Source organism: Nuphar pumila, chromosome 7 (genome assembly GCF_984573655.1).
Source record: "Nuphar pumila chromosome 7, dmNupPumi1.hap1.1, whole genome shotgun sequence".
In the NCBI taxonomy this organism is placed as follows: Eukaryota; Viridiplantae; Streptophyta; class Magnoliopsida; order Nymphaeales; family Nymphaeaceae; genus Nuphar; species Nuphar pumila.
Window position 1 is genome coordinate 49,568,910 of NC_143255.1, and position 14,695 is coordinate 49,583,604.

General features: G+C 36.8%; 1 protein-coding gene across 3 annotated transcripts; it reads left to right on the forward strand.

The window, feature by feature from the left end:
• Nucleotides 1-378: 378 nt before the first annotated feature.
• LOC149832208 (uncharacterized) lies at nucleotides 379-13,903 on the forward strand. Of its 3 annotated transcripts, XM_090014366.1 has the most exons (14): nucleotides 379-1,056; nucleotides 1,563-1,698; nucleotides 2,423-2,559; nucleotides 3,771-3,972; nucleotides 8,445-8,683; nucleotides 9,340-9,451; nucleotides 10,057-10,201; nucleotides 10,321-10,463; nucleotides 11,019-11,191; nucleotides 11,379-11,684; nucleotides 11,783-11,838; nucleotides 12,093-12,310; nucleotides 12,479-12,940; nucleotides 13,295-13,903. In XM_090014366.1, the coding sequence occupies exons 1-14, from the start codon at nucleotides 859-861 to the stop codon at nucleotides 13,633-13,635; spliced, it is 2,868 nt and encodes a 955-aa protein (XP_089870492.1). In that variant the 5' UTR covers nucleotides 379-858; the 3' UTR covers nucleotides 13,636-13,903. The 3 variants fall into 3 exon arrangements, with proteins under 3 accessions (XP_089870492.1, XP_089870490.1, XP_089870491.1); XM_090014364.1 differs by having other exon boundaries at nucleotides 12,479-13,903; XM_090014365.1 differs by having other exon boundaries at nucleotides 12,566-13,903.
• Nucleotides 13,904-14,695: the final 792 nt, after the last annotated feature.

Below are 14,695 nucleotides of genomic sequence, written 5' to 3' on the forward strand. Positions count from 1 at the left end.
GGACGCTTTTTTTTTCGAATAGTCAATCTAAAGGTTGCTACAGGAATCCAACTAAAATACAAAACTTCGTTGCGCAGGGTGAAAGAGGGGAGAGAAGTTCATCTGTAAAATATAGAGATTTACAAGAGAGAGAGAGAGAGACAGAGATTACATTTGCAAGAGCTGGGGCCTATATTTTTAATTGACAAAGTAACTGTCCTAAGCCCCACTACCAATTAATTTACTTATCTTGGTGAGTTGAGGACTCTCTCTCTCTCTCTCTCTCTCTCTCTCTCTCTCTCTCCTTTCTATATAAGATGGAATCCTTTACTTCCAATGTCTGTTGTTTATTTACCACCCTTTTAAATACTGGCTTCACTGACACACTCTCATGTGCAGGCTCTGAACCAGACTTGAACCACCCCACCTTCTCATTTCTTACATCTGTCTATGCTCTCGTATACACATGCAAGAGGCCATCCATCAATGCCATCCTTACATTAATGTCCCTTTCTTCTTACTCTTCCCTGGTCACAGTCTTTTCGTGTTTCAAATTTCAAGCGTTTGATAAATGGGAATGCTAAAAATAAGCTTCTTAGCCCTATAAAATCTCGACTACTTAAGATGTGCTTATCTCTATCAAATCTCTGCTATTTATGGTGTGCTGAATTTTTTTCTTGTGGGTGTCTGTGGGTTTGTCTAATTTTTGTGTGATATTGCAAACAATGTATTTGTAGCCAACATTTTCTTCATTTTTGTCTTTGTAGTCCCATTTTCACTGTTCATAGTTTGCCTTTTCTTCTTTTCCAAAAGATAAAATTTGTTTCTTGGGTTCTTTTCATTTTTATCAAAAAACCAAAGGTCTGGTATTTTTGTGATATGGATTTGAACAGAGTGTTGTGGTTTCTTGTTTACTTGTACTTTTGTATGTGTTCCCATGGAAGCAATTCTGATGTACTGGTGAAATTCCAGAAGGCTCCTTTGCCTATAACCTCTTCGAGTTCAGCTACATTTGTTTTCGAGGTTTCACGGAGAGCTGGTGGAGAGTCTTGTATCAATTGTAGCATAGAATGCAAGGTAAGTTCATCTTTTCTTTTCATGATTTTCTGATAGTAGAATTGGTAAATGCTTGTGAATACAAGTTGTCCGTTATTTCTTACTCATCCGAAGTGCCTGTCATGTTGATGGATGGTTGCCTTATATTTTAGTGAAGAAAATGGTATTGATTTTACCTGCCAAAGTTTCTTCAATATACGAAAAAAATGGCACTTCTACTTTTATTCACTTCTTTTAGTTAATTGCAATTGCAAATCCATCCACATAATTGAAGTATCAGGCTAAGCATCGGAAATCTGTCACTAGCTTTTTTGGTCTTTGAAATTGTCTTTATAGCTTAGACCAAATGTTCTCAGGGATAATTTGTTTTAATTTGTTTACTTAGGTTCTCTACTCATTCATAATTTTCAAGGGCATAGATGTTTTTCAATTGAAAATTTTGGATGGTTTTTCTTCTGGCATTTTTTATGCTCTATTGTGAACTATACGACTTTCATTGGCTGACTCTCTGGATGGAACTTGGCCAGCTTGATGATCAAACTCCTACAGACTGTAAACAAAAGGTTGTGCTTTATTCAAGGCTGGACGATGGAGAGCATAAATTTGATGTCTGCGTCACTGAATCAGGACGAATTTCCTGTTCAAGCTACAACTGGACCATTGGTTAAGAAACTGTTCTCTAAACTCCTATTTGAATCAATTCTTTCATGAATTTGGTTTGCATTCAAATATTTTCTTGCAGATGATCAAATGCCTAGTTGGTGGGCAATGGACTTGTCACCATTTCAATTATGTAATGGTCCTAAAAAACTTCTCAAAATTGACAGAAAATCGGCTGGAAATTGCTAGGAAAGTTGCATGGAGTTAGATCACTTGATTGAAATTGGACTCAGCTTCAGTTTCCATGAGCTCATTTTAAGATGTGAATAAAATTTGGGTGGTCAGGGTGGTCTACACATACACCTAATAGTCAGTTTGTTAGAGAGAGAGAGAGAGAGAGATTTCCTGGCCAAGGAATTGTCCAAGTCTAGCATAAGTTGCATTCTTTTTTTTTGTAGCTCAGCCAAGTTCTGCATAGCTTGGGTCAGCCTAATTTGAGCCATCAGAGGCTCAGATTCTCAAGGTTAACAAATAGTTTAGTGAAGCTACAAGATATTGTTGCATCTATGTTGTTTGCCGAGATCAGTGTGCTGAAATCAAGTGTAACATGTTCTAATTGGAAAATTCTTATCACATTACAAATCTTTGCCTGGATTCTTCAAGTCATACATTTCCTGCTCTCTACAATTATGATTACCCTAACAAATGCTGAAGTTTCTAATGTTAATAATTAGATTATTCTTCATGTGATTTTGATTAATACATTAAACTACCAAATTCTCTGCAGATACAGTGCATCCTACTGCATCAGTTTCAACTGCAACCTCCTTCACAAATGCATTAAATTTTTCAGTCATGATAACATTCAACAAGCCATGCCATGGGGGAGGTGGATTTAGTTGCTCTTCTGTTAATCACTGCAATGTGAGTAGAACACCAACTAAACTTAGTCAATTCATCTAGTCTACAATTGTTCTTTTCATTTTGATTGATAAGCATATATTACTTTTTCAAAAGGGTCACCAGATTTGCAACAATGATATGCTCATTCACGAAGGAATTTTTCTTGCAAATTTTTTTCTGTAGGCATGTAACTCATTTAAAATGGACTTCTCGTGTTCATGATTAACTGCGAATAAGTTTTGGACCTTTTGCTGACATATACATATATATATACATATATATAGATATAGATATAGATATATATACATATATATATATAGGGTAACTGAAATATGTAAACTAGCAAAACATGTAAACTGGTATGCACCGAATTTTTCATAGGTTTTTTTAAATTTTTTTCTAAAATTTCACCATACGGATGCGATCTATATGCTTGGTTTTATAGAAAAGACTCTTAGAATATCCGATTATGATGTATGAGAAGGATCTTTTAAGGCTTGAAAATCAATGGCTCAGAATTTTCATAAATATCAAGCATACAAAATCACATTTCTTGATCTGATTACGATGATCCAATAGTTGATTCCAAGCAAATGGACCATACCGAATGCATCTGCAGGGTTAGATTTGCAAAAAAAACTATGAAAATCTCGGTTCATACTAGTTTATATATTTTGCTGGTTTACATATTCCATTTTCCCTATATATATATATATATATATATATATATATATATATATATATATATATATATATATATATATATATATATATATATATATATATATATATATAAAGTTCTCTACAGATAAGGGTCTTCAATCCAAAAGATCTCCCTGGCTGATGACTCTTTTCATCCTTCCATATGGGAATAAACATTCTTAAGTATGGTGAGGATTGAGAAATTTTTTCAAAACTACATGAAGCTATCGGTTGATAATTCACATTATTTTGAGATAAAAGCGTAGCAATGCAAATTTGTCTGAGATAACATTACAAACAAATAGCTTAGTTTTGCCATTATAGCTTTTTTTGCAGGCCTTTTAGTACCAAATATGTAGGCTTTTCTATATCAAATGCACACTGTTATTTGCTCCTGATTTATCTCCTTATGTCCCTATATATTATTAGTAATGGAGAGAACTCCACAAATAGCATGTGACATGGTTAGATAGGATTTAATATTGGTAATACATCAATCATTTGTACTTTTATTTTTGTCCCTTTAACAGCTTCTTGTTTATGGGCCTGGCCAAGTTATACCATCAACACTTGAGGTTCTCCAGTCTGATCTGAAATTCTCCATTCTTGTAAGTTTGTCTTCCACTGCTCAGTATGGAAGGGTGATATTGGCAATGGAAAGAGGTTTTTGCACAGACTCTGCAGGAAACAGGTTTCTCAGAACTGCAAATTCAACATATGTCTTGCACTTTGGTATGTTTTATTACTCATTCATGTTCAATAATTGTATGATAATAGCCTTCCTATTTATCAGAAAAGCTTATGTTTGAGCATAGGCAAAGCGTCTAAGCCCGTTCTTTAAACTAAATGATTGAGGCCAACTTTTCTTCATTAATTGACATGTTACAGTTCGTTTGCATTTTGGACTTGCATATAACATAAAATAAATACAAATTTTCTTTGTTCCACATAAGATGCAGGGGTTATTGAGTACAGAAAAAATTTATGGTTAAACCTGAGGTAGTTTTCGCCAGAGTTACCAAAAGCTTCTTAGATAGGTGGGAAGCCCACTTCCCGAAAATCGCTTCAGAAGCGTGAAACTCCTCGCTTCCGAAACTTGATGGGAATCTCGATTCTCCCATGCTTCTCCTATTCTTTTCACATGCTTCAGCCTTCATCTATTCTTCTTATATGTTTTCTCACTCTACTTTTTGTGTTTTTTATGTATTTTCTCTCACGCTTCTCATTCACTTCCATGTGCTTTCTCTAAATTGGCAGTCATCATTTTTAGATTTTGTTATAAATTTAATTCTTATACTAAAAAATACCAACAACAACAACTACGCCTTCATCCCAAAACAATTGGGGTCAGCGATATGAACCAAAAAAGAAATTCATTTTGGGTCTTCCACATGAATCCTTTTCCTCCAATCATTTCTATCCAACGCCATGTCCTCGGTGAGGTTCAAAGCATTCATATCCTTTCCTATCATCTTCATCCAAGTCTTCCTAGGCCTACCCCGACCTCTTTTAACTAATATATTTTCCCATTTCTCCAACCTTCTAACTGGAGCATCATTAGGCCTTCGCCGAATATGTCCAAACCACCGTAAACGATTCTCTCGCATCTTATTTTCAATGGGTGCAACACCTACCTTCTTACGTATCTCTTCGTTCCGAATCTTATCTTTTATTGTATTTCCACACATCCATCTAAGCATCCGCATCTCAGCTACACTCATTTTTTGAATATGATGTCTCTTGGCAGCCCAACATTCCGTACCATATAGTAAAGCGGGTCTAATAGTCGTCCTATAAAACTTTCCCTTCAACCGCAATGGCATTCTACGATCGCACAACACTCCAGTAGCACTTTTCCATTTCATCCACCCAACCTTTATCCTATGATTTACATCTCCATCAATTTCTCCATACTTTTGAATGATGGATCCCAAATATTTGAAATAATCATTCACCGGTATATCTTGCTCACCAAGCTTCACTACACTCCCATCACTACTTCGTTGCTTACTAAACCGACATTCCATATATTCAGTCTTACTCTTACTCAACTTAAAACCTCTAGCTTCCAATGTCAGTCTCCATAATTCTAACTTAGCATTAACCCCAGCTCTAGACTCATCAATCAAAACAATATCATCAGCAAACAACATACACCACGGTACATTTTCTTGAATTGATCTCGTAATCTCATCCATCACTATCGCAAATAGGAAAGGGCTTAAAGCAGATCCTTGATGTAACCCAACCGTTATCGGAAAATTGGTTGTCACCCCTCCACAAGTGTGGACATTGGTTACTACTCCTTCATACATATCTTTAATTATACTAATGTACTTGAGAGAAACACCTTTCTTCATCATTGTCCACCAGAGAACGTCCCTAGGTACTCTATCGTATGCCTTCTCTAAATCAATAAAAACCATATGCAAATCTTTGTTCCTCTCTCTATATCTTTCAATAAGTTGTCTAAGAAGATGTATAGCTTCCATAGTTGATCTTCCAGGCATAAAACCAAATTGATTCTCCGATATCATGACAACCTTCCTCAACCTAGACTCAATCACCCTCTCCCAAAGTTTCATAGTATGACTCATGAGTTTTATACCACGATAGTTTGTGCAATCTTGTATATCACCCTTATTCTTATATAAAGGCACCAAAGTACTCTTCCTCCACTCATTAGGCATCTTATTTGTTCGCCAAATCAAGTTAAAAAGATTTGTCAACCATTCTAAACCTTTCTCTCCCAAGCATTTCCAAGCCTCGATAGGTATACCATCTGGGCCAACTGCCCTTCTTGATTTCATTTTCTTCAAAGCCTCTGCAATTTCTTTCTTTTGAATCTTGCGCATGAAGTCACGATTTATCTCATGAAAAGGAATGGAGAAGTCTCCAAGATCTTGAGCATGACTATCATTAAATAGCTTATCAAAATAATCTTTCCATCTCTCCTTAATCTCCTCATCTTTGACTAAAACCCTTTGCGTTTCATCTTTGATACATCTAACCATACCCAAATCCTTCGATTTCCTATCTCTCATCTTTGCAAGCCTATAAATATCCTTCTCGCCTTCTTTGGTATCCAACTTGTCATAAACCTCCTTATATACCTTAGCCCTCGCGTTTCGAACAACTTTTTTAGCTTCCTTCTTTGCTATCATATACTTCTCCAAATTCTCATTATCACGACTCTTACTTAGATTTCTATAACACTCTCTTTTAACCTTAATAGCTAATTTGACATCCTCGTTCCACCATGATGTATCCTTACCTAGTGGTGCACCGCCTTTAGACTCACCCAATACCTCCTTAGCTACTTTTCTCATACCACCCGCTATCTTATTCCACATTGATTCTGAATCCTCCTCGAGACACCAATCAACTTCCTTAACTACCTGCTCTACAAACATTCCTTGTTTAGCTCCTTTCAGTGCCCACCACTTAATTCTAGGATCTATCCTATGTCTATCCCTTTTGCGGCATAGTCTAATTCTAAGATCTAAAATTAAGACTCTATGTTGTGTAGCTACACTTTCTCCTGGTATAACCTTACAATCGATGCAACAACCCCTATCTCTCTTTCTAAGTAGGAAAAAATCTATCTGACTCGTATTAACCCCACTTTTAAATGTTACTAGGTGAGACTCCCTCTTCCTAAACCAAGTGTTTGCTAAGATCATATCATAGGACAAACAAAAATCTAAAATCCTTTCTCCACTTTCATTTCTTTCTCCTATACCATAGCCTCCATGGATATTCTCAAATCCATCTCTACTAATGCCTACATGTCCATTAAGGTCACCGCCGATGAAAAGCTTTTCTCCATAAGATGTCTCTTGTACTACTCCATCTAAATCTTCCCAAAATTGATGCTTAATGGAATCATCTAAACCTACTTGAGGTGCATAAACACTAATAATATTAATAATATCCATACCTAATACTAATTTAATAAGTAAAATTCTATCACCCTTCCTACGGACCTCAACTACATTATCTATAAACTGACGACTCATAACAATCCCTACTCCATTCCTATTCCTATTTATTCCTGTATACCAAATCTTATATCCCCAAGGTTCTATCACTTTAGCTTTCTCACCTACCCATTTGGTCTCTTGAAGACATAAAATATCAATCTTTCTCCTACACATAACATCTACTAACTCTACCAACTTACCAGTTAAAGACCCTATGTTCCAAGTGGCTAACCTAATTTTATGGTCTTGGACTAACTTCTTTACCCCCACCCGTCCAACAAAGTGAGGGAACCCTTGCCTATTTGACACCACACCCGGGCGCCGGTGTGACGCGTCGCTTCTAGGCGACGACCTAGCAACCCTTGCACATTTATCACTGCCTCCGGGCCTAGAGAGTACAGCGCGTCGCTTAGTAGGGAACGCCCCAACGAAATTCTCATATTGGTTCATTTTCATAGGATATGACAAAGTTTTTATGCTGGCTGTCACAGGCCTACCGCAACCCTCCTCCTTTATCCGGGCTTGGGACCGGCAGTGTATAACTACACAGGCGGAGTTGTTGTTGTTGTTGTTGTTGTATACTAAAAAATCATGAAATTTAAGAGTAATCACTTTTATTTTAGTTTTTATTTGTGTTCCATTTATATTCCCAATCAATTCTTATATTGCTTTTTTTTATTCCTCGCTTCCCGCTTCCTATACATTTTAAAACGCATCACTTCTCGCTTCCGCTTCCTGTATCATTTCCCGCATCAGCTTCCTAGTCTAGCAACCTTGGGTTTCACCAATATGAACATTTAATCGATTTCCTTTAATAGTAGAATACTTTAACTGTACTTTCAGTTGAAAACATTTTTGCACTTTAATGAAAGTGGAGGGCATAATGGTTACTAATTATGTTTTTTTAAATGCTCACACACAGTCACCAGTTAGAAGAAGAAAACAACTTTCTCATCTCTCTTGAAAGAATGGAAGAAAAATACTCACTTTCATAGTATTTTCATTCGCTGGAAGTGATTATTTGCTAACATTCTGCATTTCCTTTGTGTATAACTGTATACCTCATTATACATTCTTTTGGAAAAGCATCATGTTACTGCTTCTCTGTTTTTCTTTCAAGTTTGAAATTAACTGATGCTATTGAAGTCTATTCTATTGGTTTCTATTATTAGCACATTTTTGTTTAGTAAGGCATCCCCTTTTATCACTGGAATTTGTCAGACAGGAGGACAGTGTTTGCCAATTTGGCTGCACACATCCCCACAAAGGTACTTCAACTCAATACTGAGCCAAGGATAGTTGCGGCAACCAATAACAACAGGAACTTGAGGATTCATTTGGCTTTCTCTGCTCCCGTTCTGAATTCATCCTCTGAGATACTGAGTTCTCTTCATATTAGTTGTGGCTCCCTCATTCCTATTACTCGGAAGACCCTTGGGAACCGTCGGTTTGGTTTTGTGGTAAGTTATCTTTTATGGTCATTATGATTGGTAATGCAGTCATAGAATATGCCAAGTTTTGTGTTATATATGGACTTCCCTTTTCTAAGGAAAGAATTATTCTGTTGAATATGGATTCCTTACTATAAGTTATCAATTTTATAATAAATGTTGGTTGGGTTTGTGGATCAGTTAAGAACTTAAGAGTAAATTTCATGTCCAAAAGTTCTTGTTTTCAGATCATATTGCAAAACTTTGTGATATTTCGTGTGTGTGTGTGTGTGTATTTGAAAATGTGGGAATCTTATGATAAGGCTTTTTACATTCTCCGATAGATTGCCCATTTTGTATTGTTGCCATTTGACATCAAGTGGCTAAGGAATCTATCTGGTGGACTTCTTGGGGTTTTATTTTTGCAAGCAAAATTTTCCCATTATCATGCTTTTGTAATCCTGTCATGTGTTCTTAGGTGGTTTGGTGTCTTTATTTGATCAGGTTGAGTGCAGATGTTAATGTTGAGTGCACAATGCACACTCTCTTGTAATGCAATAATGAAAATGACGTTTTTACTGTGTTTTCGTGGAGTCCATGTCTGAAAGCATGAACTGTAAGCTTACATGGTTTCATGGATATGGAAATCCTAACTGTGCATCTGTTTGGCTTCCTATGTTTTACAGGTGAATAACATATCAACCATTGCTGTAGTCACAATCACACTGCAAAGCAATGCTATAGTTAGTCGACAAGGGACTTTGGTTTCTCCAACTGAACCCCTCACATTTCTATATGGTACTCCCTATGCCCTTACGAAAATCCCTTGACCTGAAAGATGATAGGATATCATGTTTACCATGATATGTTATTTACAAATTGTTCTTCTTTCCATTGCATTCATGTTAGATGGTAATCATCAGGCATACTTATAAGGGATTATCCGAGTACATTCTGTCATGTCTCACTTAATTTAAGTTCATTGAGTTTTTCATTTCTGCACATTTCAGTAAATTCAGTCTATCTTGCACACACACACACACACACGCGTCTTGTGTTTTGCTAATTTATGCTTGAAAGTTCTAGAGATTAGGAGGGCCCAGAATTTTTGGAACATGTGTATATGATCTGTCCAACTGACTTGGTGGAGTTTGAAAACAGATTATAACCTCCCTTGCAGAACCTGCTTCTGTGAAAAGCACATGTTTCTTTTTCCACAATCAGATACTTTTGGCCCCTTCAAGGCATAAAGGGTCAATTGACATACAAGGATATAACAAGTATGAATGCTTCATAATATAATAATTACAACTTCTCAATTCCTTGGCCAGAGACCATCATCTGCATATTTTGTAGTTTTTTTTAGATTTGATCTGATTGTAATTTGTGGTACTGAATGTCAGATTCTCAGAGGCCAGCAGTGAGATTGACCACCACAGCAGAAAGGAGGACTAGAGACCACCATTTACCAGTACTGATAAAATTCTTAGAGCCAGTCTTTGATTTTAATGCTTCTGCTATATCAATTTCAGGAGCTCATTTGCTAAGGCAAGTTATCAATGAGGTCAAGTTGGCTTTCTTCATATGCCTGAGATAGAGCTTTTCTACACTTTCTGGGCTTTCAAATCCTTATTGCTCTAACTCTTCCTTCATTATCTTAAATGCAGATTTACTCAAATCAGTTGGAGTCTGTACAGTATAGATGTACATGCAGATGGTTCTATTGTGTCAGTCGAGATTCCTGAAAATATTACTGGAGATGTTGCAGGAAACAAGAATCTAGCATCAAACATTCTACAAGTGATGCATTGTAAGAGTGTTCAAATCTAAATATTTCACTATCGTGTCCAGCATCAAATTCAAAATTCACTTAACCAGGCCTCATTGTGGTATATCATGAATGGTATATCTTGAATGGTCATAACATCTACCTAGCTTTCATTTAGTTTCTTCATCATGAAATAAACTGTAACTCAGTATTTCCATCTGTATAGGAAGTCAAATTCACAAAGGTTCTATGACATCATTATATTACATAGAGAAATTTCTGTCACTAAAATATCTGAATATCGTTTCATCTGATGTGGTGCATGTTGGTTCTCTTGAAGAAAATTAAGCTTAATTAACAAGTAGGCAAAAGTCATAAACATAATCCTATGCCTGAGAATGCCTACTAGACTGTATTTTATGTGCTCTGATATATAGTTTGACTGATTTTTGCACTCATCACATTGATAACACATGCAGTGATGTTCAACCTCTGGTACTTTCAAGTTTTCTATTCTGCAGCTTTCCTTCCATTTCTTGTGGGCTATTTTTCAAATAGGATACAACTACAATTCTAAATATGTCTTGTCTATTGCAGATTCAGTTCCTACAGCATCTGTGGTGCTCAGTACAATCACCACTGCTGCTTTTGCTTTAACATCTTTAGCTGCTGGGTTGCTCACGGTTTCTACTGCCAGTCTTCAGTCTTTTGGGGCACTTTCAAAACCTTTGCCATCATATATCAGTTATGATCCATCACGAAATCTCATAGTATGTTGCCAAATATATTTTAAGAACTATCACTGCTTGGATGACAATATCAGAAATTTTCTCTCATTCCCTTATCACATTTATTTCTGAAACTTTTGTCAGAATTTCAGTTAAAAATGATGAAATTATGCTTCTAATCAAGTGTTTTTTTCTTTTTCTTTGCATATGTGTATATTCTTTCCTGCAGAGAACTGCTTGCCATATTCAAGTGTTTGCACTATCAAAATGGCTACCAGTTACCTTGCCTGTTGAATATTATGAATTTGTTAGGGGCTTACAATGGAGTATCCCCCACCTTAGACTACCATGGGAAACACAGCATTTCAACTCCATCATGGTCAGCTCAAGTTCCCATGTCACCCCACTTGTAAAAGTCATTGAGGAAAGACAACTACAAAACCTTTCCAACATAAAAGGGAGAAAATACACATTAGAAACATTTGGTTCCATGAGAAAACAACTTTCTCCAATGGAATATGCATCTATATTTGAGGTTTGAGACCCTATATTTTTTCAACTTTGGTTGTGAAGTTTCTTTCACTTTCATCATCACAGACTAGTTTAATTACATATCTATGTACATTTTTTCAGAACCAGAATATGAAACCTGAGGCAGAGCTTCTGTTCAGTGCAAGGACTTCCACAGGGTAAGCTGAAAAAATGTCCCTTTCTTCCTTCTGTGCTTCTTGCTACCCCTGTAACTTGGACTTATTTTGTGCATATATTCTGCTTCCCAAGATGATTGTCTACTTTATAAACCCTTAGTTTTTGTCTTCCAAAAGTCATAGCATTTACTCAGAGCAATTGATTTTTATATTATTTTACGAAAATATGGAAGTTCAAATTTCTGATTGGAAAATGAAGATGATTAATGTATGTTCTTAATGCATTTGCATCTCAGGTGGAAAGAATTCAAAAGGAACATGTTCTGGTTAGTGGTGATAGGGGGCAGTTTGATGTTGCTTCATGCTACAATTCTTTTTATTCTTAAGTTGAAAAGGACAAACTTAGCAGTAAAATATGTGAGCTACGGATCATTTGTGTTTCCAAGATTTGAGTTATTTCTTATAGTTCTTGCATTGCCTTGCATGTGCCAGGCTGCAGCTGCAGTCATCAAAGGTAACTCTTGTTGCATTTAAGTTTTTTTTGCTTACTATATAAAAGTAGTCTACAATGCCTGCTATTGATGCTCATGTTCCTTCCAGAGTCCTACTATGATTTATCTTAATTGTCCATTACTTGCACATGCTTCTTCACCATGACCATGCTGGATTTAATTAATTCCAGGGGGATCAACACTGGGGATCATTGTTGGCATTCTGTTGATTGGTTTCTCATCACTTTGTGTGTTATCCTTGCTATCATTCCTTACAGTTGGAATTACCATGGGCAAACTGCTTGAATATAAAGAAGTTCATCAAGAAGGCCAAAAATTCTATTGGTACCAAGAGCTTATAAGAGTTATCTTGGGTCCTGGTAAGAGGGGGCAATGGACATGGAAAAACCAACCAAACTCAGTCCAGCTGACAATGCTTGGCCCTTTATTTGAAGATCTGAGAGGCCCACCAAAATACATGCTTTCTCAAATTGTTGAAGGAAAATCTGAAAAGCATGGTGACCAGATCATTGCTTCTGATGATGAGACTGAAGATGCAGAAGCACCCTTTATCCAAAAACTCTTTGGGATTCTCAGGATTTACTATGTTGTGCTTGAATCCATCAAGCGAGTTTCTTTTGGAATAATTGCAGGTGCTTATTCCAGTTGCACTCCATGTAAATTCCCTGTTTTAATCATCTTATGTATTACATCCTTTCAGCTTCTTTTCATGGTCATGAAGAAGCCATTTATCCAAAAAATGGTGCAGTTAGTTGAGATTATTACTGTTGCCACTGAAGCAGGAATTTTTGCATCATGCATTGTTCTCTTGGATAGAGATTTTACAGTTGCAAATGATAAGGCGCTTGGTATATTTATGATACTTATGTTCTTCATTGGATACATTGTCCAAATGATCAATGAGTGGTGTGCTTTGATTAATCAGGTCTTAAGATTGAGCACCGATGGTCACTCTTTCTTCGATGGACTAAAAGTGGTTTTCACAGGGTCGTTGTTGATTCTCATTCCATGGAAACTATTAGAGAAATGCAACATGGTGAATGCCAAAGGTGGTGAAAATATAGATGGCTTTGGCAATCAAGTCAATGCTCCTGGAATTGGAGTGGCTGGAAGTACTCCAGTGAGACAAACAAGGAGCTCTAGCTCATCAGAGAGGCCATGGATGAAGCAACTGAGAGAATTGGCAAGAGCCAGCTTTAGCAGAGAAGGAAGTGCACCCCAGACGGACCCTTCAAGCAGTCAGAATCAAGGAAGCTTAGGGGGAAGTCGCAGTCCAGCAAGATTGTACAGAGATCTTGAAGCTATCTTCTCTTCTGCATCTAGGTGACATACTGTCTAATTTTTTGTATTTTAGATTATTTTGCAAATCATGCATTTGGCTTTCATTCACATCCTCCAGTAGAGTCAAAAATGGTTCCATGAGAATTAGAGATATGTAAATGTCTTGACAAAAAATGTTCTATATAATTAGTTGAAGACAAGCTCATCTTGGCCTTTTGTAGTGTCTCTGTGATTTTCTCCTGTCATAACTCTCAATTGCAGGAAAAAGAAAGTTGGTTCTATATGATTCATGTTAATGGAAAATTATTTCATAATCAGGCTGTTGTGACTCTAAAAAAAATGACAAATTACTATCTGCTGCCACCTGTAAATTTATGACAGATTTTTTTCAACAATTCCATATTTTATCATAATTCCTAGAACACTTGCTTGTACAAGTTACAGCATGGTATGCACATCCTGATTTTTAGTTTCTACTATCAATCACTCTATTCTTGTTTCTACAATGTTAAACGGGGTGCAGTGAATTTAGGGATGGCAGTGGACCGGGGGAAAACAGGGCCCGCCCCGCCTCGTCCCGTTTGGACTGGGGATGGAGGACATGAAACGGGGATGGAGGTTAAAATCAAAACCTGTGCAGGATGGAGGGCGAAATTTTGAGATGGAGCGGGGGTGGAGACCTTGTCCCCCGCCCCTGCCCCGGTCCACTGCCATCCCTAAATGAATTTCAAGGTGTAAATGCACAATTAGAGACAGGCTCAATCATGGTTTATCTGAATTAGAAGTTTAATCACCGAGTCCCATGGTTGATCTGAATCTGAACTAGATCTGATGAATCACAGTTGAATCCTAACTTTTGATCTTCTTTGGTGGTACTGAATCCAGTAAACGTCTTTTAGATATATAAAGCACAATTGGATATGATTTGATCTGGATTCAAACCCATGCAATAGAAAAAGTTCATCTGAATCCGAAAACATCCCGATCAACTAAGCACAAAACCAATCGCAAAGCACATTCAGGTTCTATTCCAAGATCCACATCTAAAAATCGCTTGTTAGGTTCTAAGAGATGGACCAACTGAACTCCAGCCATTTGGATCCTTG

Coding starts and splice junctions, on each gene's coding strand:
- LOC149832208 (XM_090014364.1), top strand. CDS start 859: ATGGATTTGAACAGAGTGTTGTGGTTTCTTGTTTACTTGTACTTTTGT. Junction 1,699..2,422: donor AAGCTACAACTGGACCATTG/GTTAAGAAACTG, acceptor AATTCTCTGCAG/ATACAGTGCATCCTACTGCA. Junction 12,311..12,478: donor TGCAGCTGCAGTCATCAAAG/GTAACTCTTGTT, acceptor AATTAATTCCAG/GGGGATCAACACTGGGGATC.